Source organism: Lepidochelys olivacea (genome assembly GCF_965140295.1).
Source record: "Lepidochelys olivacea isolate rLepOli2 genome assembly, chromosome: 2".
Classification (NCBI taxonomy): domain Eukaryota; kingdom Metazoa; phylum Chordata; order Testudines; family Cheloniidae; genus Lepidochelys; species Lepidochelys olivacea.
Window position 1 is genome coordinate 175,700,836 of NC_140412.1, and position 26,529 is coordinate 175,727,364.

At 42.2% G+C, this 26,529-nt stretch overlaps 1 protein-coding gene across 4 annotated transcripts in view; it reads left to right on the forward strand.

Annotated features, from left to right (window-relative positions):
- The window catches only part of TPK1 (thiamin pyrophosphokinase 1), a 492,286-nt gene that overhangs the window by 429,129 nt on the left and 36,628 nt on the right, over nt 1–26,529 (forward strand). The window contains exon 10 of one of the 4 annotated variants that reach the window (XM_084620671.1): nt 11,791–11,961. The exons of the other annotated variants lie outside the window; for them this stretch is intronic. Coding sequence (XP_084476797.1) covers nt 11,791–11,810 — 20 coding nt within the window. The 3' untranslated portion in view covers nt 11,811–11,961. Of the gene's footprint in view, nt 1–11,790; nt 11,962–26,529 lie in introns of those variants that run through there. 4 annotated transcript variants of the gene reach the window in all.

Sequence of the window (26,529 nt, forward strand, 5' to 3'; positions counted from 1 at the left end):
CATCGCTCATTTTGCGATCTTCCTTTGCATTCATGCTAGGCAGAATTCACTGACATGGTTTTCACACAGGCAGGAGCACCTTTTTCTTGTCCAGCCTGTGGCTTTGCTTCTCTTTCCATCTGGACAGCTCCATCATTTTCCCTCCCTCTTTGTGCCAGAAACATACTGCATATCTAACATGTTCAAAGCAGCCAAGCTTGCTATTTTAATACAAGCTCTTATCTCTTATCAAACATAGATCTACAAATAGTGTACTGTGTCCCCCACAGCTAGTCTCTGTTTAGAGATTCTTCATTGTGTGTTGGACAGATGGCACAATCAGTGGGTTGTAGAAGGGCATTATAAAAAGGAATTCTTTCTAGCTGCTTCTACCCAGCCTGTTTGAATTCAGTGAGACACAGCAGCTGGAACACAATCTTTCAAAGACAACTCTGAACTTTTCTGAAATTTGAAAGTCAAAAGATGCTTAGGAAAAATAACATAAAAAGTAAAGCAAGCACAAAAGGGAAGCAGGGAAGTTCAGGGTTAAGAACTTGGCTTTGGATGGATACCACATAGATACACACAAATATATGGATACCACATAGATACACACAAATCCCTGTTTCTATGCATTGACGTGAGGGAAACAGTAATGTTCCCCCTTATGTCAAATACTTCGTTCGGGTAATCAGTATATCTAGTACTGTATCTACACTGGCCGAGGAAAGTACTTAAGACATTTATATTTTCAGTGAGGGAGAGGTGGAAATGTTTGCTGCTTTGCTTTGTTACCTCTTGATGGACTCTCAAGCTAGGGAGGAGAGAAGTATAGATCCCAATCTTGGGGATCTGACAACATTGCAAGCTCTGTAAGTACTAATTTTTTTTTTTTATGTGAAAGAGTCTTAAATATTCTTTCATAATATTCAGTTATATAAAGTTGCCATAAAACAGTAAAACTTTTGCTGCTTTTGGCGCCTGTCCCCCACACAAGCCTATTTGTTTCTAATTTTTTAACTTAATCGACTTACATGACACTTTCTTTCGTCTAGTTTGGAGCGTAAGAAAAACTAGTAATTATGTAATTACTGTATGACGCTTCTGTGTTCTAGAAAAAAAGATACACACAGGTGTCCTTGCACTACATTAATTTTGTGTTTGCTTTGTCTTTTCAACTAGGCAAATTACTTATAATCTGTATAAGCAGAAAGGAGACAGGAAAATCTTACTCAGATTGACTACACTGAAAGACGTGTAACTCCTAAAGCCAAGGGGAGTTTGTCTCATGGAGGGAATCACAGGGGGTGGCTACATTTAATGTATGTATAGGAACTTTGAGAATCCTTTGCTGTGCCAATCATACCACACTTTTTGGAAGTGTGAAAAAGGCCTTAAGTGTGTCAGAGGGAGGGGCTAATCATACACACATCTACATCCAGTAATAGATGCACTCAGTTGTCAACCTATATCATTAAATGAGGAAGGAATAAACGCTCTATTTTGGAAAGTTTTTCATCATTTAACAGAACAGAATAAGTTCTTCTCAATTTGCCAATCAAGTTTTATGAACTAATCAAAAATTATAGGACTGTCAATAATACAGATATTGTACACACTACTCCTAAGTACCTATTTAATGATTCAAAGCTACTGTTGCTATTTTAACTCAAAATTCACTTGTACTTGTAACCACAGCCAGCTTCTGTTGGCTCTTTTCTCTGAAGCAGCAAGCTGTGACGTAACAGCAATTTTTAAAATGGTTCCCCTGACAAACAGAATCTTTCCTGTCAGAGAAAACTGTATCTAGATGTAACCACACCACCATCCTAAGTTGGGCATTTTTTTATACCAACCACTGCATTTCAGGGAAACAAACTCCAGACTGAAACTATCCTCCCATTCCTCTTCTCCCCATTCACTCTCTTCATTTGTTTTCACCTTAGCTCGTTCCATACCTCCAACTTGTTCTCCATGCACTTACACTTGTGCCTCTCCATTCCATCCCCTGTGCAGCAGGTCTCAACATCACTCCCTCCATTTTGGCCCCATTCCCACCTCATCATGACGGAGGGTCATGGGACCAAACCTGAGTGGTCAGTGGGGCAGCCAGCACTGCTCCTCCTCACCACTGCTGTTAGGCCAGCTCCTGCATCAATACCTGAACCAGATCAGTCAGAGCTCAGATGCTCTCCCCCCCCCAAAGAATCGGGCCCTAGACATGTGCCTAGGTTGCCTGCACCTTAATCCAGCCCTTCCAGTGGTATGCACCCTGGGTAATGTGCGTATGGCTGTGGGTATGACTGCATTGCTCAGTCCCATACATATTCAGAGATCTCTGTGATTTCCATGGGACCCATTAGTGAGTTTCTACTGGGCATTGCTTGCAATTTAATGATATCCAAGGTCTGGTCTACACTGAAAAATTAGCTTGACCTAACTGTGTCACTCAGGGCTGTGAAAAACATACACCCCAAAACACTGTAGCTAGGTCAACCTAATCCCCAGTGTAGATGCGGCTAGGTTGAAGAATATATCTGAGGGGTGGATTAACTAAAGTGATGAAAAAAACGTCTGCACTACAGTGCTAAAGCTGTAGCATCAGTAGTGTAAATAAGCCCCAACGTCCTGTTTTCTCCCAGTTATACTAGTATGGTTAACTGCTGTTGTTATAACAATTAACTCCCCATGTGGACACTCTGTTCTGGTATGAGTGTGGTTTTGGATTTAGCTTAACCCCCTTCCCAAGTGACATAAACCAAACTGAAAAAGGCACCTCTTACACTGAAATAAGGGGGGAAGTTATACCAGTATGCCTTTCCGAGGTAGACAAGTCCTTTAAAGAAAAAAGTGTTTAATTAAATAAATGCTAGAATTAAAAGGGTGGAATTGGAACAGTGGTTCTCTTTGTTATGGCTTTTGATATGAAATTCTCCACCTGAGGCTGCTTGGAAGGCAGTTTGAGATTGTGGCAAAAGCACAATATTTGTGCTTAAACGATCAGCAGTGAAATAGTTGCACTGATATTTAAATTGTCACCTTCAGGTTTGATAGTTAACAAGGTGCTGTGATGAATACAGCATTTTGAATCTCTCATAGCTGTTGGTTTTTCAGGCTGCACAGGTAACACTGCTTTGGCTTACATTTATGATCAGAGCTAGAAAAAATTATTTTGAGAGAGTGAGATTCTTTACAGTTCTGCAGCAAGAGTTGGGGTCCATGCAATATAAATGGCCCTAACAATTGCAATTGACCTATGTTTTAACAAAACTGGTGCATCGTTTCCTATTCGCTAAATGCTAGCTTTCTGTGAATTTGTTAAGCTACAGCTCTTTGGGGGAAGGGAATCCAAATCCAAAAATATCTCCTTATCTCTGGGATAACTCCAACCTGCAGTATGGCAACAAGCCAATGGTCATTATGTTCTCCCATTTCTCCCTTCAGTATTTTAATTATTTCCAGCACTTAGAATTGCCTTCCCAGTCAATATTTACATTTCTATAAATATTGCTTTGTAGATAAGTGCTTCATCAAAAGAAGCTGAATCTGCCCTTCACCCTCCCCCAGTGACGGTAGTAAATAGAACACACTGTTCTTCTCAGGTTCATGCTGCAGAATTTTTTTAATGTATCCTGCATAGACATTGCTCCTCCAAGACAACACAAAGTGTTGCTAATAAAGCAGCTGGCCAGCTGTGGAAGAACTTGTGCGTGTGGAGGGAGGGCTTTTTTTCAGATGTTCCTGCCAGTGACTGCAGAATTATGATAAAACTGTTTTGCTGAAAGTTAAAGATATGTGGATGTGAGAGTGAGCACAACAGCTTGGATTGCCTTCTGCTTCCTTCTCTGTTTGTTTAGTGCATGATTTCCCAGCCTTCCTACTTAATTTAATAACTCTGCTTTCATTTCTATGCTGTTAACCTGCCTTGCGACTCATGGTGGTTGCACTTCAAGGAGCCTGCTAATGCTACACCAAATTTGCTTGTTTGTGCATTTACACCTTCCTTTCCCTGTTACTGATTCCCACAAGCCCTTGAATTGCTCTAGATAAACAAGGAAGTATTGGCAAGGAGGTGTTAGCAGAGTTGGAAATAAGTGGAAAAGACACTGCTAGTCAGTGCTTACAGGGATTAAACCAATAGGACTCTATAGAAACTTAGTCACCCTTTATATTAGGATTCCATTTATATATAGTTCATAAAGAGTTAATAATCTATTAAATAAATGGTGGTGATGCTTTGGGGGTTTATCCAGACCAGTAAGGGATTGCATCAACATCTGCCATGTAATCCTGGGTGCTTTGTGCCATGCAGCTTTGGCTCAGAGCCCTGACACCAGCAGCTTGCTCCTCACCCTCACCCTGGCTTCCACCAGCTTGGTTACTCCATGCCAGGTGACACCAGCAGCCCCTCCAGTCCTAAGTCTCACTAAAAGTCTCCTCTCTAGTGCGCAGCCCCTCGCACTGTAACACTCACAAAAGTTCACTGCTCCTTTCAAGAGTCAGGGCGCAGGATTTTACTCTTCGGTTTACTCTGCACTGAGATGGATATGTAATAAAACAAGATTATGTTTATTACCAAAGAACTGAGATTTAAGTGATACCAAGCAGAAGGAATTGGGATAGAAATGGTTACAAACATGCAAAAGTAAAAATAGGTTTCTAAGGCTAAAACCAAACTTAACAAATTAGGGCCTTTTGTTCAAAATAGTTTTTTCACCACAGTTATTCTCCCAGCATGGTTGGCCAGTCCTTAGCCAGGATCTAATACGCAGCTCCTAGCACTTGGTTTCTTTGTCCCTTCAGGTTAAGGATGCCAAAATGGCTTTCTCTGCCTGTATTCTCCACATTTCTTTGTTTTCAAAGTCAGGAAAATCTCCTGAGGGCTCAGCTTTCTGTGTCCATCAGGGAGCTGATGTCATGTTAATTTTGCAGTCTCCTCCCCCTATCATGATAGTTGAGTGTCTATCTCCTCCACTCACAAGTTCGAGGGCTTTGTTTACCTCTTATATAAATGTGCTTCCATTGTCTCAATTTACACTGGAGACCCCATTTGTCTAGGGTGGGGTGATTCAAGCCCTGCCTGCCAAACACATTTCAAGGGCATACTTCTAGTGCATATTTATAATTTCTCATATATCACTCATAAATACACCATGTAAATGACCAGCTTGTTACAGTTAGCATAAGATACCTTACGTGATAACAGTGAAATGGGGTACACTGAGCTGATCTGGCCAGCTGAGGCTCACTGCAAGATACCAGGAGGCCCTTTCTCTCTGGCATTGGAGTACTCTTAGGGTCACAATGATTAAAGATTGTTAGAGTCCAGGAGGTCAGTGAGTTGCTTGCTACGATTTATTACACATTCTCCTGGTAATTATGGTAATTATAGGCCTGTCAGTCTGACAATGATCCTGGGCAAGATAATCAACTTGATTAACAAAAAATTAAAGGAGTGTAATATAATTAATGCTAATCAACATGAATTAATGGAACATAAATCCTCTCAAACTAACTTAATATCTTTTTTTAATGAGGTTAAAAGTTTGGTTGATAAAGGTAATAGTGTTGATGTAATAGATTTATTCTTTTGTAAGGCATTTGACTTTTGATTAAAAAACTAGAAAGATATAAAGTTAACATGGCACACATTAAGAGTTGCTGGAATACTCCGTCCAGTTCTGGTGGCAACAAATTCAAGAAGGATGTTGAATAACTGAAGAGGGCTCAGAAAAGAGCTATGAGAATGATTAAAGGATTAGAAAACATACTTGAGATTGAGCTCCGTGAATCTATCACTGTATTTATCTTAACAAAAAGAAGGTTACAGATGACATGATTACAGTCCATAAGTACCTATATGGGGAGCAAATATTTGATAACGGTCTCTTCCTTCTCGCAAACAAAAGCATAACGCAATCCAATGGATGAAAGTTAAAGCTAGACAAATTCAGACTAAAAATAAGGCATGTTTTTAATAGTGAGGGTAATTAACCTTTGGAAAAATTTACCAAAGACCCTGGTGGATTCTCCATCACTGGCAATTTTTAAGTCAGATTGGATATTTTTTCTAAAAGATATATTGTAGGAATTATGTTATGGAAGTTCTTTGGCCTCTGTTATACAGGAGGTCAGACTAGATGATCACAATGGTCCCTTCTGGCCTTGGAATCTATGAATCTCCTGATATGCTTATAACCATCTACAACACTTTGCCTTATCTCCACAGCCCAATCTATTCTTCTTCTATGTACAGGTTTAGATGTGTATGTTTTGGTGGCATAACACTTATTTTTGCATTTATATTTGTAGTAACGAGGGAGAAAGTTGCGTGTCCAGGGACTTGCCTGAAGACTGGCTGAGATTCTCATTCTAAAATAGGCAAGGTCAACCCCAGACGGGGGATATAGTGCTGACCTCTGTAGGCTTCTCCCACGGCCATACCAGTGCTTACAGGCTTCAACTTGGCCTTCTTGCTCTGGCCCGGAATCTTTTACTCTGTGTGTTCTGCCTCCAGCCCTGCCCTATGTTCCCCTTCCCCAAACAGCAAAACCCTTCCTCCTAGTCAATCCAAAACTCCTGAGCAGGTTCATAACTCCTTTTGTCTTAGGTAGGGGAGGGGGACAGTTCCATTCATTGACAGGCCTGTTCACACTCAGTCTCAAAGAATTTGAGATTGATGCAGTCACCAGTACCTCGTAGCATAACAGAACAATTTTGGCTCCCCTTTGTCATTAATGCAAGTGAGAGCTAAACTGGTGTAGACTGGCTGGCCTTCGTTGCTAGACGTATGTACTCTGAGCTCCACAGCAGGCACTGTTGTTTGTCTGCTCCCACGGCTAGGTCTGCGGTAGCACTTATGTTGTTCAGGGTTGTGGAAAAAACACCCCCTTGAACAATGTAAGTTATACCGACCTAAGCGCCAGTGTAAGCAGCACTATGTCGGCAGGAGAGCATCTCCCACCGTCATAGCTAAGGCCGCTCGTGGGCTGGAGTAGTTAAGATGAGGGGAGAGCTTTCTCCCATCAGCTTAGAGCAGTTAAGTTACAGATCTTACAGCGGTGGCGCTGCATTACTCCAGCTGCAAACTCTCTAGAGTTGCCTCTATGTTGGTTTCCCTGTGAGCCCGTGGAATGTAGCCAGTCGACTCGTCAACTGTCAGAAGGATTATGTTAGCACTTTACATCATCTCCATTTCTGCAGTCTTTCAAAACAAACTCCCCTTCGCACTCCCCTACATGCACCTTTTGATATTGTCATACTGAAGACATATGGTCTAAACTCTGCAGTTTGGAGGGATTAAATCTGATGTGACATTTGAAATCAGTAGCACAGGAAGTGTGTCATCTGGCACCTTTGCATAATCTCTAATGGCAACAAGTGCTGTGTTTGTTGACTAGCATTTTCTTACTATAATTAATCAGAGTTTTTCAAAATATTTTATTAAGAATTAGTGCAACTTTGAGACTGAAAAATGAGCACTCTAGTGGCATTTCCATGCTACCAACGATAAAACATTTACATCTAGATTTTTTTATTGGCTGTAAATCAGCACATTCAACTGAGTGTTTATTATAAATTTAGGAGGTCACTTCTGCAAAAGCCAAGATAATGTGGACTTTCTCTGCTACTTTGATTTGTTAGAACAGAAGGCCAATTAATTGCCCATGCTTAATAGCAGGCCTGTTTGGAATCCCCTCTGTTCAGAAATCAGTGTTGTGTATTGGTTGAATGACTGATCAGGCTGCCAACTTTTTGTTAAAGCCATTTCTGGGTTAAAAGGAATAATATGGTCTGAAATCTGAGGGTAAAACTGAAGGATTGTTACATAATTTATATGTAAAATTGGGATTTCCCCTCTGTTCTTCACTTCTCTTTAGTCCCCATTCTCTTTGTCTTTCTTTTCTGTTTCTCCTGTTCTCACATTAATTCTTGTCTTCCATCTGTTGTATGCCTGTTTACATTTTTCCCCATCCAGAATATAAAGGGGATGTGAGGATCGAAAACAGAAAATTTAAGATGACTAGATCGTTGTAGTTTAGCCACATGATTGTTTGTTCCTTCATCATTTTCAGCATTGCAGGAGAGTAATGAACACAATTTGCATGATGTCCCGCTTCACCTGCCTAGGGAGATCTGGAGCTACACTCCCCAAGTGATCATTATGTAAATGAAGTAATTTGGGACACAGAAAATTAGTCCAGGTGGCTACTTTATTTTTTTATTTTTTTTTTAAGTTGAACTTCAATGCTGGCAAAATGCACCAGATTGACAGCCCTGGAGACTGAACATGTGTGTCTATTTCCAGAGTAGCTACAGGGTGGGCAATTAATATCAGCTACCCCCGTGCCTGCAGGCACTCTTGTGTTCTCATCCTACACAACACTGCAATGTTATTTGTACAGAATATGCCTTGTACGGCATTCTTTGAAAACTAATAACACACTGGTCAACAATCAATGTGAAATGTATGTGATAGTGATGTGCACAGAATCATGGGTACTCACTGATATTATGATTTAAAGTCTGTGACTAAAAGGTATTTAAGCCTGACATGTCGGGTCGTTGATAAACACGTTTTTCTCTGAAAAGAGGAAAGAAGCCAACACCTCAAACCAGGTGTGGTCAAATTCAATGAGCTTAAAGGTTGTAGGAGGAAGATATTTACATTGTAAAGTTTTACATTTACTCTGTCTTGGTGACTTTTGGCCCTGCTAAATACTTCTGACAGCTCTTAGTACTTGCAATATTACTTGCACATCATGAACAATTATACTCTGTGTCGAGTTCTGGATAAGCTAATGACAAGTTAGATGATATATGAGCTCATTTGCACATGCATAAAAATATCCCAGATAAAGAGTGAAGTGTAGAAAAGTTTCCTGTTACTTCATGGTAACTTATGCTTTATCATGACATTGATGTCATGAGACTAAATTGTCTTATTCTGCAGTAACAAGAAACCTTCCAATAAGCCTCTGCAGTGTCCTTTTTCTTGAGAAGAGAATTAAAAATTGTAAGCATGTCATTTAAAACAAAAAACTCGAACACAGTGTCCTTCTTTTGGTCTGTCTAGCTGCTAAATATGTACATGTGTATAGACAGGTGTGAGTGTGTGTATATACATATATAATACACACACGTGTGTGTGTGTGTCTTGGTAGCTAAGGAAATATTACTGTATGCTATTATGCTGTGTTCAGATGGGTTTTCAGTAGAGGTCTGAGTCCTACAATAACTTCCAAAGCAAGTTAGACAACACTGTAAAGAAACTATTTCCTATACTGTAAAGCTAAGGACGGCGTATTTTTCATCTCATGGTGAAATGGTTGCAGGGGGGAGGGAAAGAGGGAGGAAGGGACATATCAAACAGCCTACACATACACTTGCAGAAACATGGCATCAGATTGCGGAAACACAGAGAAATAACAGATTTGTTGTGCGGACACAAGATTTGGACAGAAACTTGGTATTACAGGGCAAGTCTTTGAGACTTGACAGGTCAGTAATTCAATCCTAGGTAGCCTTACTTGAGAGCGTTTTATAGCAGGAGTGCACTCTATATTAATAATATCCAAAGACATAGCTGTCCCTCCAGTGCAGCAGCCTCCCAAGAAAACATTAATCATATTTTCCTGAGGCAGCTGAATTGATTTCTTGGGAGAAATATTTCCTTGCCTACTCTCTAGCCATTTCTTAACCAGTCACCAAGTTACAGGGATCTGAGCCCAGTCAACAACTAATTATTGCCTATTGAGTGGGTGCAGGTTTTGCTTCAGGTTCTCATGCAGGTTATTTACCATTTACTGGGGCACAAAACCTGCCTTAGCAGTTACGCATGTCTGTGTAATATTGGCTTGTGTATCTCTGTACAGGACTTATATATCACTCTCAACCATGGTAAGCTTCTTTGTTGTTTTTTCCTCAGTCAGATCCTTGGTAAACTCAGAAGCTTGGATTCCATAAGTAGTGGTATACATGTTTACTATGATAATGACATTTTACGTTTATCTATCTTAGGTTTTTGATAGAGTGTCTGTTGCAGTGGTATCTAGCAAGGTATACAGCACCTTTTAAGAATGTGTGACACAGTTGTACAGCTTTGGATCAATTAATTTTTATTCATACAGTGCTCATCAATATGTATCTGGGTACAGAACTTAAGGTTGTTAAAATAATTTTGGAGGCCAAGAGAGAAGCCAACATGGCGGGGAAGGCGGGGAAACAGGTGAAAGAAAGAGAACCCAAAATGGTCAGATGTGAATTTGAAAAGCCTTAGAAGACCTCTGTTATATAGGTAGTATTCTACCCTTTTTACCAACTCAGAAACCAAGGCAAAAAAGCTGAAGGCCTAAATAACTACTAACTTTCAGAGGTTCTGAGCACCCATATTTCTGATTAACTTAGGCCCTATCTCAGTAAAGCAATTAAGCATTTGTGACGCATGACCAGAAAGGGTTAAGCATCCTTAAAGACATAGGGGGAGATAATGTTTGTGTTTTTGTGTATTTACATATATATTGATAGTGGTCAACAATGTAATCAAACAGTCCCTGTCTATGCTGTATTAATTCAGAGATCAAAAGAATATCTTAACATTTAAATGAACTGTAAACAAGTACTCCTTTTCTTTTTGCGGATACAGACTAACAGGGCTGCTACTCTGAAACCTGTAAACATAGGATGTGCTGTATTAATCTCTCTTTGAAATGTATAGCAAATCATCTGCGAATGGTGGAAAAACAGGCAACTGCCTTACATTAATCTGTGTGAATAATTTAGGGAGTAGACTTACTTCAAAGTCACCCTGATTGCCTATTGTTTACCCAGGACTGTATGGTCAAGTAGATGCTAGAACATTGTATAAACGACCCTGGGGTCCTGATCCTGTCAGGCTTTCAGCAAAAGACTTGCGTTAGCAGCACATATTATTGTTATCATGGTGTTGAAGCTCACTAAGCCTCTTCTAAACTTCTGCTAGCTGTGACTATCTTGATTTTTAGCTCCCCAGCAGGTATGTGTGAGGCTGCTAGAATGGATAATCACCAGTTTCAGTTGCTTCCCCACATGGATTGAATATTCTACTTTCACTAGAAACATAAAGTATCAGAGGGGTAGCCTGGATCTGTAAAAGCGGCAAAGAGTCCTGTGGCACCTCATAGACTAACAGATGTATTGGAGCATAAGCTTTCGTGGGTGAATACCCACTTCGTCGAATGCATGTAGTGGAAATTTCCAGAGGCAGGTAAATATGCAGGGAAGAATCAGGCTAGGGATAATGAGGTTAGTTCAATCAGGGAGGATGAGGCCCTCTTCTAGCAGCTGAGGAGTGAACACGAAGGGAGGAGAAACTGCTTTTGTAGTTGGCTAGCCATTCAGTCTTTGTTTAATCCTGAGCTGATGGTGTCAAATTTGCAAATGAACTGAAGCGCCGCAGGTTTCAGAGTAACAGCCGTGTTAGTCTGTATTCGCAAAAAGAAAAGGAGGACTTGTGGCACCTTAGAGATTAACCAATTTATTTGAGCATGAGCTTTCGTGAGCTACAGCTCACTTCACGATGAAGTGAGCTGTAGCTCACGAAAGCTCATGCTCAAATAAATTGGTTAGTCTCTAAGGTGCCACAAGTCCTCCTTTTCTTTTTGTGAAGCTCCGCAGTTTCTCTTTGAAGTCTGGTCCTGAAGTTTTTTGCTGCAGGATGGCTACCTTTAAATCTGCTATTGTGTGTCCAGGGAGATTGAAGTGTATTCCTACAGGTTTTTGTATATTGCCATTCCTAATATCTGATCTGTGTCCTTTTATCCTTTTACGTAGGGACTGTCCAGTTTGGCTGATGAACATAGCAGGGGGCACTGCTGACACATGATGGCGTATTTACATTGGTGGACGTGCAGGTGAATGAACCGGTGATGGTGTGGCTGATCTGGTTAGGTCCTGTGGTGGTGTCGCTGGTGTAGATATGTAGGCAGAGTTGGCATCGAGGTTTGTTGCATAGATTGGTTCCTGATTTAGAGTTACTATGGTGTGGTGTGTAGTTGCTGGTGAGAATATGCTTCAGGTTGGCGGGTTGTCTGTGGGTGAGGACTGGCCTGTGAAAGTGGCCTCCCAAGGCCTCCGAAAGTGAGAGATTGTTGTCCAGGATGGGTTATAGATCACTGATGATGCATTGGAGAGGTTTTAGCTGAGCACTGTATGTGATGGCCAGTGGAGTTCTGTTGGTTTCTTTCTTGGGCTTCTCTTGCAGAGTGGGGATTTCCCCACCCCTCTCCCTGGGGACCAGCTTTAACAACCCCCAGAAGCTCTGTCAGTGGTGACTGCCCAAGAGATGTGCTGAATCAGTGCTCCTTCAGTCCAACCAGGCTCCTCAGGAGAGAGCTGTAGGCGGCTTGCAGCGCTGTGCTCCCATTCCTGGGAGACGTTCCACTCCCACAGGCTCGTGGCCCAGGTTCTGTCAGCAGCACTTGGGCAGTGAATCAGACAAGGTCTTGTCTCTTCCAGAAGTGTAAATTGGACAGTGCAGGGTAGAGCAGCTTCTACTGCGACAAGATTAAATGTTGTTATTCCAATGCACTGGATTAGATCATGTTTGCTTCCAGAGTGACGGCATGTAGCATAGAATGTGACAGAGCTAATGGAATGTAGCACAGCTTATCACAACTTTAAAGACAATGTATGTTTTTTGGTTGGCCCTGGTAGGAGCCATAAGGGATCTGGTCTTTTCCACTGCTTTGAAGCTCCACGTTTCTGCCTCCACTCTGCTACTGCAGGATGATTTGGGATGAAATTCCTGTATCCTTCCTTAATTGGCCCAGGGTGGGGCTATTGTGCAGTGATGTGAAATGCATCCTGTCCCCGATGACCAGTTATGTCACCTTCCTCAGCATTCATCCAATTCTGCATGGCCTGGGGAGCAAGAAACTGGAAACCAAGAAGCCATCCCTGATCTTATACATGGAGTTTGTCATGTCTCTGGTGCTAGCCCTGTGGGAAATTGATTTCTGTGCTAGTTTCTCATGAGAGAAGGATTTGAGGTTGAGTAGAGATTTAGCAAGCATAAGGGCTTGTCTACAAGGGCTTTATCGGTTATACTGGTGTAATTATATCAGTATAACTCCCCGTTTGGGCACACTTATTCCAGTATAAGAGTGGCATTTTTTGGTTTAGCTTAAATCCCTTCCAAAACAGCATAGGTAAACTGAAAAATGGTACTCTTGCAGTGGAATAAGTATCTAGATAAGGGTTATAGCAGTAAAACTACATAGGTTTAAATTCACACCTTACAGTATGCTGGTGTAGACGAGCCCTTAATAATGTGAAATGCTTATATCAGTTTTTGTCTCCAACTTGTAGAGATGTTTTCTCTTTCCGTTTTAATTGGTTATTTATAATGTGCTTATCACTAGTGCATGAGAACACTCTATGGAATTACAAGATATGTAAATCATACACGAACCCTGAAGAATCTTTGGTACTCTTTGTTCTCAATCCCACATCTCCATGAGCACATTAAAGGATTGATTTCCACAAGGTAAAATGTTTATGGAAACCTCACAGCTGAAAAGGCCATCATCTGGTAACTTGTATCCTGATCACACTGGGAAGAAATTGTTTGTTCATAAATCAGAATAAAAACAAGGCAGCGACTGGCCAGGTGCTGGCTATGGTCCATTACTTACAATCCTTCACAAAGAGTGATGGACTAATTCAAAAATATGAAGCAGGAAAATTCCTTTAGTATGCATAAGCTAAGTGGATCACACTGCTGTTAGCAGCAATCTCTCTTTAGTATGCTGAAGAATGTGTTAACCTTTCAGGAGACCCTTTTTCACTGTGGGGTCTTGGCCCAAAATTCTTTATACAAACAAAAGACCTTACCAGCAATGTATGTTCAATCATATCAAGATCAGGCAGGCATACTCTACTACTCATCTCATGTTATTTCAGTGCCAGTCAGCCATCTGGGCCACATTCAGCGCCATCATAATTTGAGCCTCACCCTCCACAGCGTATTTTCAGTCCCAAGGCATAAATGCAGTGGTCATTTTGCTCCAGAGTATTAAAGTGGCAAAATAATTTGCAAAATTTATTGTTAAGGGCCTGATCCAAAACCCACTGAAGTCAGTGAGGCAGGGAGCTGTGGAAAAAAACAGTGTGATCCAGTAATTAAAAAATGGATAATAATGCATATGCACAAGGTTGCCAAAAATTCTGACATTTCTTAACTTTTGAGTGCTTGACTTTGCAATCTGAATAACATTCTTTTAACATAGATTTTCAGTGTGTGTGAGAGGGGGGTGTAAAATATGTAGTTATTTAGCTCAGAAGGAAAATATGTAGTGTAAAATATGTAGTTATTTAGCTCAGAAGGAAAATATTTATTTGAGCTTGTTTGTGGAAAATGCCAGAGAACAGTGTACTAATGATTCATTTAATCATCTCCAGCATGTGAATGATGTCATCAAAATTAATGATAGAGAAGAACTAATCAGTCATTTTAACCATCCTCCCACAACTTTCTATTTTATTGTCAATGCCAACTAAATTTTGAAAACAGTCAGAAGTTTTCACTTTTCAGTTACCCAGGGCCAAAATGTTCAAAGTTTTGTCTAAAGTTAGGCACCTAAATCCAGATTTCCAGAGGAGCTGAGCATCCCCAACTAGAGCTAGTGAGAAAATTTCCGACAAAACGTTACTTTTTTGTCAGAAAATGCAAATTTATCAAAACCAAAATGTTTTGTGCAAACATACTAGTTTGGACTAAATTTTTGTGGGGGAAGTTTTTTGAGGTCCAGGATCAACTTTCTGGTCAGAGAGAGAGGGACTCCCACGCCCATTCAACCCGCCCTGTCCTCTGACTGCCCCCCCCCAAAACTACCAACCCATCCAACGCCCCCCCTGCTCCCTGACTGGACCCCTCCAGAACCCCTGACCTATACAACCGCCCCCAGCTCCCTGTCACCTGACTGCCCCCCGGGACCCACCACTCCCCGCCCCTTTACCATGCCGGAGCCAGCCATGCCGCCGCGCTGCCCAGCAAGAGCGGCGGGCCAGAGCGCTGGCGGCATGGCGCGCCGAGGCTGCGCGGGAGGGGGCAGTGGGGAAGGGGCTGGGGGACAGCCTCCCCTGCGGGGAGCTCAGGGGCTGAGCATGACGGTCCCGCGGGCCTTAGTTTGCCCACTTCTGCCCTAATCACTGAGCTATTGGCTGTCTTGAGGTAGGGCGGTCTCACAATCTCATTTTTTGCCAAAAAATTTCAAAAGGTCTGTGGGGTATCCTGATACAGAAAGGATTTTTTTCCAGATATTTGCACTATTGGAAAAATGTGGCTCATATTTAAGCTGTTATAATTTACTATTTATTATTTGATTATTTCTATGGCAGTAGTGTATGGGAACCACAATAAGGCATAAACAAATCTTTTATGAGGCACTTTACAAATACAGTCTCTCCCCAAGGAAGCTCTCATCTAGGATTTAGATACATAACTTGTGAATAAACCGACAATAAAAGTGGGGAAGACATGGTAACAGTGAAGACAGGTGGATTTGCGTAAATCAGTTGTCACAGATCTTAGTCGTCACAGTAAGCGCCCTTGTTCTCTTAGAACCATAGTGTTTCTGAGAGGCATATCACTTAATAATGTGCATGAAAGGTGAATGAGAAATTCAAATGTTAGAAAAGGACAAAATGCAATTAGCTATAAATCTAAATATATGGTTATGTAAATGTGTCTATATATACCCTTTCTCTCTCCCTTTCACACATAGGGCTTCTGTTTTTCTGGGTTTATTTATTTCATATTTTGGGTTTTATTTTTATCAATTTTTGAGTTTTTAGTGATCCCACAAAATTGGGTGAGTTGGGGTTTCCTTTGTAAATACAGTAGTATATACTGTAATGAGTAATCTCTTTGTAATTGTTCACTAAGGTGCTTTAATGGAGTACTGTTTCACGTAGCACTCCATTAAGGAACCCTGAGTGCGCACCATCGAGGTCTACATGGACCAGTTAACGTACAACACATTAGTGCGCATTAGAAATCCCACCCCCATAGTCTACATTGCTGTTCTGTGTACAAAAGTCCTTATATACAAGTAACCATTTTCTAGTGTTTTTCTGGTGTTTATTGGATAAACATACCGGTAATTTCTTTTTTTGTATTGGGTTGGGTGTTTTTTTGGTTTTTTTTGTGTTTATTGCTTAAAACCTAAAATAAGAAGCCTTAGTTATGTATTAATAGTACCACTGCTGATTCTCTGATTAGAGGCATGGCACAGAGTAGGATTTCATTCTGATTCATTCTGCCAAGGCAGAAAGACTGCTTCACCATCTCTTCAACTTCACATTTTATGATAATCTGTTATGCACCATTTGCTTGGTGCATGAAATATAATAATAATATCTAAAATTCACTGGTGTGAGGGGTTCATGCTGTCATAAGTGGATGTACATTTCTCAGTGACTTTTGCAGTACCAGTTAAAGATGTCAAATATTTGCAATACTGCTCATCAGCTTTATGTCACAAAGTTAATATTTGCATCCTGATTCTTTCATGACTTCACATATGTGCATAAATAAGTTGAGTTTCTGTAGAATGGAAGAGAGCCAGAGTATTTTCTGTTGAATCACTTGCTGACTTTCCTAATCATGTCGCATTGTCTCAGTGGGTTCATGGAACAGACTAATGGCTAGCACTTTGGGACAAAGCTTCAAAGGGCTTCCATACTGCATGTGCGCAAAACTTGCATATTTGCAAACAAGTGTTTGCTCGTGTAAACTGGGTAATTGTCAGGAAATACAATGTTGAGGTTGAAAAATCAAGGTTTTGAAATCAGGGGGGCCTAATTCCCCACTGCTGTGCATTAGTTGTAGTCACTAGTACCTGTGCAAAGTGGGTGTAAAATGCTCCCAAGTCAGAATGGTGTCATTTACATTCAGTTTGCACAGATGTCAATGATTATGTTAAGTGCAATTCAGTGGAGAATATGGTCAAGGAAATGCAGAATTAAGTTTGAAAACGCAACCTTAACTTTGCTCCCTTTGGTCTGTCTTGAGATATGATCTCCCTTTTACTAGAGGTTATTTGTCAATTGACGACGACGACGATGATGATGTATGGTTAAGGCTGTGATTTAGTCACGGAGGTTGCGGAAGTCACGGAATCCGTGGGGGACACCTGGAGCTGCAGGTGGCAGGTGTACCTCACAGCCCCCAGCTGCTACTGGCAGCTCCTAGTCCCTACAGCCGCCCCACTTGAAGTAATGTGGGGATCTGTAAATCCCCATTTTGTCAGGGATATTTTTAGTAAAAGTTAGGGACAGGTCACGGCTTCTGTCAATTTTTCTTTTGCCCGTGACCTGTCTGTGACTTTTACTAAAAATATCCATAACAAAATCTTAGCCTTAATTATGGTTATGGCTGGATGCCTGTCAGGAGGTCACAGAAGTCATGGCTTCCGTGTCTTTCCATGACCTCTGTGACTTTTGCAGCAGCAGCCGTTTGGGTGTGGGAGGGAGCTCAGGGCTGGGGCAGGGGATTAGGGTGCAGGGCGGCACTTACCTGGGGGAGGGGGTGCTCCCCGGAAGCGGCTGGCATGACACTGCAACTCCTGACCTAGGCTCTGTGGAGGGGCCAGAGGGCTCTGTGCTCTGTCCCTGCTTGCAGGCACTGCCCCCGCAGCTCCCATTGGCTGTGGTTCCCATTGGCTGCGGAACCAGAGCTCGACGGGGGCAGCATGCAGAGCCCCCCGGCCTTCCCTCCCCCAGGAGCTGCAAGGATACACGGAGCTGCGTAGGGAGCCTACCAGCCCTGCCACCACCAGCCGCCTGCTCCTCACCCCCCTCCACAAGCGCCAGCCAGGCTCCCAGGCCGCACGTCGCTGCACACCTCCCGCAGCGCCAGCCGGGAAACCTGGGCCGCACACCGCCGCAAGCCTCCCCAGCACCATCCGGGGACCTGGGCCACACCCCAGGACCCACGGTGCCCTGAGACCACCGCGCCCCTCCTCCCTCCTCCTCCCCCCCGAGCACCTACGGGCCCCGGCTCAAGTTTTAGCTACAGGTAAATAGTACAAGTCATGGGGAGCTCACAGGCCATGAATTTTTGTTTACTGCCTGTGACCTGTCCGTAACTTTTACTAAAAATACCCGTGACTAAAACATAGCTTTGATTACGGTATATTATGGTAGTGCCAATAATATGTTAGGCCCTGTCCAAAAATATAGCAAGACACACTGTATGTGCTGAGTCTTTTACAGTTTAAGGAGACTGACTGGACCTTCTTTCACAATCTTAAGTGCACCACCACATTTCAGACCTACCTTTAGTAAGTCTTGGTGATATCTACAAAACAAGACAGGTTTGAGATGAAATAATTTGGAAGGTTGTTTGCTATAAATGATAAATTCAGAAAGCTGAAAGTCTTCCATTATGGACTATTTTTCAGTGGTTGTGTGTAACCCTGCCTCTGATTTACGTCAGTGGGGACGGTAAGTTTTGCGGCAACTCTGAAAATGAGGTCATTCCTTTGTTAGGGGAGAATTCACTTTTTGATTTATTAATTGTGAGAATTCATACGAGATCGGAATGAAAGAGGGTTGGGGAGCAGAGGAAAAGGAAAGGAGGGCATATTTGTCGGGGAAGATGAGAGAGTAATTGAAAAGGCAGAGTGGCACTAGACGAGTGAGTGTGGGGAGGCACGATTATTTTGGGGTGAAAGAGATGGAACGAGATAAGAGATAGAGGAGTTGAAGATGAGGTTAGAGACAGTATGTGCATATGTGTATACAGCATAAATAAGATATACACAGTGGTGTGTTGTGGTAGGTAGGTTTTATTTATAATTTAGGATGTCCTAGTTACTGAGGAGTGGCAAAGCTATGAGTGAGTAACGCAGATCCTCCCAAATGAGTGCTGAAAAATCCGCTCTCTCTTTCTCATAGACTCCTCGCATGTCACCTTGAGGTGCAAGGGGCAGAGTAGGAGTTGCACACACTACACTTCTTCTCCTTACAGATAGGTGAGGAGTGGACAGAGTTTTTGCTCTGCCCCTCCAATATCACAATGGAAAGTAGTCTGCTGCTGGTAAGGACTGTGAGTTACAATTCTTTTCCCAGACTACTCCTGGGATGATACAGCTATGTCCTACCTTTTAAATAAATCTGAGTCTAAAAGCACAGTCCACCCCATGATTCCTTCTGTTTCAGCAGGAGAAAAAAATATAGCTCATGAATGTAACGCACCTCTAAAAATGCGGTAGGACCAATTTCCCATAGATAAAGTTCTCAAGACTTTAAAGTCTGGTATCTCTGGATCGTCCATGGCTAGACACACATACTGTGTGTCCCACTGGAAAGCTGGTATATCCCCTTGTTCTGTTGGTATAAAGCTCCCATTAGTGCCTTTCATAATCACAAGATACTGGACCTTAAACCTGTCATACGCCCAGACCTAAATTGTTGGACTTTAAAGTCATGACTCTGTATAGAAAATTTATTTTTGATCATTTATAGAGGCTCCTAAAATTTTACTAGTTATAATCTTTCAGTTCCTCCAATCCCTGTGTCATCTGACTGATGGCAACTAAAGCACCTGGTTTTATAGGTCTGGGGATGCAAAATACAGCCTCAATAAAATTTTGTTAAACTCTCACTTGTAAATTGGTGTTTCTGTAGCATGGGGCATATACAGAATACGTGAGTTGTGAGATATAGGTTTTATTGACGCTCATTTGGGATGTCTGCAAAGTACACTGATGACTTTGCCACAGGTATATAATACAAGCATCCCAAACTCATGCCAATAAATCTTACACCACACCTCTTTATATATACTTGTGTAGGAGGTGTTATATACCGTTCAGTATATGGTTTTTAGGGTGGGGTGTATGTATTGTTACCCTTTTTGACACTAGCAGCTGATCAGAGCCATGAGGATTGTTGCAGCTGGGAGGAGAAATTTAAGATGGAGTCTGGTACCTTTGATCCAGTCTTGTTTGTATAGCTAGTCAAAGTTCAGTATCCTGATACAAAGCCCTTTCCCCCCGCCCCGAACATGGAGGAATCAAACAACAGGAGATAGCTTCTTTGCTTGCAGCCCCAAGCCTCTTAAGCTAGCTTGTCCAGACCCAGAAGGGTTTCTCCCATTCTTGTCCAGGCTGTGTGTGTCTCTGGCCAGCTCTGCGTTACAGGCCGTGCAGTGGCACAGCTCCGGTGCCATAGCTAGGCTGCTGTAGCACCATAAAGTAGATGCTTCCTACAGCAACGGAAGGAGTTTTTCCTGTCGCTGTAGGAACATCACCTCCCCGAGTGACTGTAGCTATGTTGATGGAAGCATTCTTCCATTAACCTAGCTATGTTTTCACTGAGGGTTTAGGTCAGCAGAGGTACAGCACTCAGGGGCATGAATTTTTCACATCCTGAGCACCATAGCTATGTGGACCTAACACTTAAATGTAGACCAGGCCTCTGTCTCTCTCTCTGTACTGTCTTCTACTCTTCCCCCTCTTTCTCACACCCTTACACAAAACAATGCCCAGCTAGAACCCCTCTGCCCAAGCCATTACAACACCTGAGTGACCTTGGGTGTGACTTTGTCTTGGAGACTGCTGTAATTTCATAGGGCTTGTCTACACTTAAAACGCTGCTTCAGTGAAGACACTACCTATACCAATGGGAGGGTTTCGCCTGTCAGCGTAGGTACTCCATCTCCCTGATAGGCGGTAGCTAGGTTGACACCAAGGGGTAGGTTGGCTTATGCTGCTGCAGATATAGATTTTTCACACCCCTGAGCGATGTACTTATACTGACCTAATTTCCTAGTGTAGACCAGGCCTTATCTTTGACCTGAATGAAGGGTGGTTGTTACACTCAGGGCTGGTCTACACTGGAAAAGTTACATCGCCATAACTACGTCTCTCAGGAGAGTGAAAAACCCACACCCCTGGGCGATGCAGTTCAGCTGACTTAACGCCTGGTGTAGATGGCATTATGTCGACAGAAGACTTGAGGCACTGAAAACCCCCCTAGTCGCTATAGCACGGGCTGGTCTACACTGGAAATTTACAGCAGCATAGCTCTGTTTCTCGGCAGGGGGAGGGTGAAAAAGCCCCATCGTTATAGAGACATTGCTATGCCAACCTAACCCATGGCATAGACAATGCTAGGTTGATGGAAGAATTCTTCCTTCAATCGCCCTGGCTACTGCCTCTCCGGGAGGTGGATTACCGACAGCGATAGAGAGCCCCTCCCATTGGCATAGGTGGCGTCTACCCTGAAGGGCTACAGCAGCAGCTGCGCTGCTCTGGCGTTTTCAGCATAGACATGTAGCCTCAGTTTAAACAAGGTTTAACCCAACAACCCACCACTGCATTTCTTCATGAATGTGCAAGAAGAATAAAGAATAAATAATTGACTGCTTTTATTTAATGAAGATGTATCTTCAATAATTCCAGTTTCTAATCACTTGACCATTCCACGTAAGGACAAAACGAGAGCCTTTCCCAGGGCACGTATTTGACTTCTAAATGCTCCTTCAACTGCCAAATGCATCGTTGTCTGCCCCCCCCACCCCAAAAAGCCTTTTTTTTTAAAGCACAGTACATTTACACCCTTATCTGTGCTTAACAAAATTCCAGTAATAATTTGAGTCAGCCACATATACAATATGTGTTTTTATTTAAACAGTAATGACTGAGGCACACAGTATTTCCTGGAAATTAATGGCTGGCTGGGAAATTTTATAGCCCACAGCATGGCCAAGGGCCATTAACCTCAACTGGTCAATTCTCCAAGAAATGCCTCATTTCAGGGGCCATTTGTTAAATTGTTTTTCTCAAGTAAAGAAGTCAAATTAAACGTTATTTTCCTCCCGTGAAAACACTGGAACCTTTGGGCAGCCACGAGAATCAGGAGGTTGAATATGCTGCTGCCACCGTAGCACTGAGCATCTCAAGAATGAATGATAGGCAACCAATCAAGAACTAGTTTTTCAACCTTCTATCATTTTATATTTAAGGTTAATAAATAAAGCTCTTTACTTTGCTTCCTCCATCTGACAAAGAAGTGGGGAAAGCGTCAGGCCTAGTCTACACTTAAAACTTATACCAGCGCAGCTCTCTCGATAAGGAATGTGGAGGTAAAAACCACACCCTCTAGCAACTATGCTGATAGAAACCCTCCCCACCCTCCACCCCGGTATAGTTGCAGGTTTGCCAACAGAAAAGAGCTTCTGTTGGCATAGCTAGCATCGTTCAGGGAGGTGGTGTTCCCGCTACATTTTTGTCAGCATGTGTCGCCTCTGCTTTAGGGGGCTATGCTGACATTGCTATGCCAGCATAGCATCTATAGTGTAGATATGGTGTCTTAGTCTCCCATAGTCATCGGAAAGGTTCAGAAATATATACAGAGAAACACTGGCATTCTATTTTTCTAATGCATCTATCTTATCTATCGCAGCCCCCATCACCATAGGCTCTGCTGCCTACTTATCACAGGCAGGGAAGAGGGGTGTCTACAATAGTGGACAGTGTGTAGTATTTAAGTATTTTAGCTTGATAGTTCAGCATACTTCATTATCCCATCTAGTGTTTGTAAAAATGGGCACATTTGAGGCACCTCAATGTGGTCAAAGTGGTTTGAGTATTGAATTGTCAAACAGGAAAGCTATGGTACATATTGTGTCTATTAAAGAGAGTGATTAAGAAGCTAAATAGGTATTAGAAAAATATTACCACGAGCTCTCTAAAAGGTCATTATTAAAACATCAGATAAAAACTCATCTGCCTTGGATTTTTGATGTAACCTTCATAATTAGGTTAACAAATATTCCATTGCATTCTGTAAAGCACAATGGAAATTAGGGCATAGTTCATTACAGGTGAAAATTCTCTCCCGCACAGTCTGAGTGAATGACCTCTTCCTTTGTATAGAGAATTACAAGATGGCTGGTAGCAAAATCCATCCACCTCTTGGGTTAAGGGCAGCTCTGCAGTCCTTCCAAGGGCATTATTCTAGCCCTAGCACAAAACCCACTTTCAGCAATGCAAAATCTCCTGTGTGCCAATTCCATGTCTAGCGGGACCATCGTAGGTCCAATCATAGGGGGCCTTGCTCCATCCCTACCAGCATACTAGAACAGAATGAGAAGCTGGAAAATTCATTATCCTCTTAAAATTCTGATCTTTGGCTTTCAAGACGGAAAATGAAAGGAGCCGGAGTTGGTATAGTCTCCCAGTGTAGTCTTTTGTGATAAGCATTTTTCTTGTAGTCAAAGGAAAATAAGTGGCTATTGTGTAACGAAATGATCCCCTAGGTGCAGGTATTGAAAGTTAAAAGGCTTGATTTTTATTTCAGTGGGACTACTCAATGTAAGTAAGGGTGATAGAATCGGGCCCTTTGTGTTTCTTTGTGAAATTTGGACACACATCCTTTTGTAGTTTAACTCCTTGACTAAAAGACAAAATTATTTTTTTTTAAATAACTGATGTTAATCTTTTTTCCTGGCTCTCTGGTGTCTTGTGGTAACATTCTCAATGGTCAAACAATTTTAGTCCCAAAATATAACTATTTTAAAAAACTATTTTTTAAAATATGAACATTTGAAACAGTTTGTGCTGCTACCTGAAATATATAATGTAACTATTTTCTTTATCATAGGGACTTGTGTTAAACTATGAGTAGCCTATTTGGGGGCCAAAACATGTTTGCGTTAGTTATACCAACCTCCTATTTACTTCAGTAAGATGAGCAAGATTTGGCCATGGAATATCTGAAATCCATTCCATGTTCATAATCTAATACATTGGGTAGTAACACTGTTAAGAAATATGTGCCCAATTCCTCACTGCATTACTCCAGTGTGCATGGTACAGTAACTCCTTTGATATCAATGGAATTGTATCAGCATATGTGATGATGGGGAGTGGTATGAAATCAATGGCATTACACTGAAGCCAATCAGACTGATGACTTTTATTTTAACACTTCCATTCTAAGGCCATGTCTACACTTACCGGGGATTGGTTTAGCGGGTCTAGTGAAGTCTAGCGGGTCTCGCAAACATTTAAACACAAGTTGTCCCATTGAACAACAAAACCCCGTATGTGTATGAAGTTATTCATATGCATTAGCTTTTGTGGCATCCAGATCTTTTTTATTAATGTAACAGATGTTTAACATTTTTTATGTTTAAAACAAACATGGCTAATGAAATCATATGATCTGGATACCAATTCCTCCACTCAGACTGGATTTGTTATATTTTTTAAAAAATAATTTAATTATATTTCTTCTAATATTTATATTTGAATTTAATGTTTTATTTTAATCACTTAAACATCTTAAATCAAAGGGATTCACTGAAACATGTCACATTATTATAACCCTTATTATGAATTATTCACAATAATTACTGAGTTGTTGCAAACTGTATTATGAAATGTACAGTATCAGAATATCTAGTGATGGTTGTTTTACTCTTTGGATGTTCTTAAAATAAGTAATAGTCACCAGATTGCAAAAAACATGCAATTGCATAATTATTAAAATGCAGATTTCTGGCACAAACCTCCGTGGTCTCCTGTGTCCAATACTTTCAGTTAACAGGAAACTGACCTAAATAACCTGTAGTGTTGTTTTAGAGTCATTATAGCTGATTAGGTCAATGCAAGTGCCTCTGTCAGGACCGTGTTCAAGAATGTTTTGTTTCCAGATCATTAACTTCATTTGGAGCCTTTTCAGGTACAGGGTATTCACAGAAGGCCATGTTCTGATCTCAGTAAATCTGGAGTAACTCTGTTAACTTCAGTAAAATTATCCTAGATTTACATGGTGTTCCTGAGAGCATGTATATATAAACATTTAGGTCTGGTCTATGCTACAGACCTATATCTGTATACCTCAGAGGTGGGCAAACTACAGCCCGCGGGTGACTGTCCTGCTCAGCCTTTGAGCTCCCAGCTGGGGAGGCTAGCCCCCGGCCCCTCCCCTGCTCTCCCCCCTCCGCCGCAGCCTCAGCTCATCGTGCTGCCAGCGCTCTGGGTGGTGGGGCTGCAAACTCCTGCTGGGAAGCGCAGCAGCGGGGCTGGCTCTGGCTGTGTGGTGCAGCTGCCAGACACACTGCTCTGAGCAGCATGGTAAGGGGACGGGGAGCGGGGGGGTTGGATAAGAGGCAGGGAGTCCCAGGGGACAGACAGGGTGCGGGGAGGGGGGTTGGATTGGGCGGAGGTTCGGGGGGGGGGGGTGCAGTCAGGAGATGGGGAACAGGGGGGTTGGATAGGTGTGAGAATCCCGGGGGGGCCTGTCAGGGGGCAGGGGTGTGGATAGGGGACAGTGAGCAGGGGAGTGGGATGGGGCCCTGGAGGGGCAGTTAGGGGTGGGAGGTCCCGGGAGGGGACAGTCAGGGGACAAGGAGAAGGGGGGGTTGGATGGGTCAGCGGTTCTGAGGGGGGCAGTCAGAGGGCGGGAAGTGGGAGGATGCGGGGGTAAGGCTGTTTGGGAAGGCACAGCCTTCCCTACCTGGCCCTCCATACAGTCCTGGAACCCTGATGTAGCCCTCCAGCCAAAAAGTTTACCCACCCCTGCTATAGCTACTTTGCTCAGGAGTATGAAAAATCCATACCTTTGAGTGATGTAGTTATACTGAGCTAACCCCCTGTGTAGACAGTGATACATCAGCTGGAGAGCTTTTCCCGCCAATATAGCTATCACCTTTCAGGGAGGTTGTCAAGGTTCCTTCCCCACTCTGAACTCTAGGGTACAGATGTGGGGACCTGAATGAAAACCCCCTAAGCTTATTTTTATCAGCTTAGGTTAAAACTTCCCCAAGGTACAAACTATTTTACCTTTTGCCCTTGGACTTTATTGCTGCCACCACCAAGTGTCTAACAAATATATAAGAGGGAAAGAGCCCGCTTGGAAACGTCTTTCCCCCCAAAATACTCCCCAAACCCTATACCCCCTTTCCTAGGGAAGGCTTTATAAAAATCCTCACCAATTTGCATAGGTGAACACAGACCCAAATCCTTCAATCTGAAGAATAATGAAAAAAGCAATCAGGTTCTTAAAACAAGAATTTTAATAGAAGAAAAAGTAAAAGAATCACCTCTGTAAAATCAGGATGGTAAATACCTTACAGGGTAATCAGATTCAAAACATAGAGAATCCCTCTAGGCAAAACCTTAAGTTACAAAAAGACACAAAAACAGGAATCTACATTCCACTCAGCACAGCTTATTTTATCAGCCATTTAAACAAATCAGAATCTAACACATATCTAGCTAGATTACTTACTAAGTTCTAAGACTCCATTCCTTCCTGTTTCCGGCAAAAGCATCACACAGACAGAGAGAGCCTTTGTTTCTCCCCCCCTCCAGCTTTGAAAATATCTTGTCTCCTCATTGGTCTTTGTGTTCAGGTGCCAGCGAGGTTACCTTTAGCTTCTTAACCCTTTACAGGTGCAAGGGTTTTTCCTCTGGCCAGGAGGGATTTTAAAGGTGTTTACCCTTCCCTTTATATTTATGACAGAGGTGAATTAACTATGTGGGTGGAAGAGAG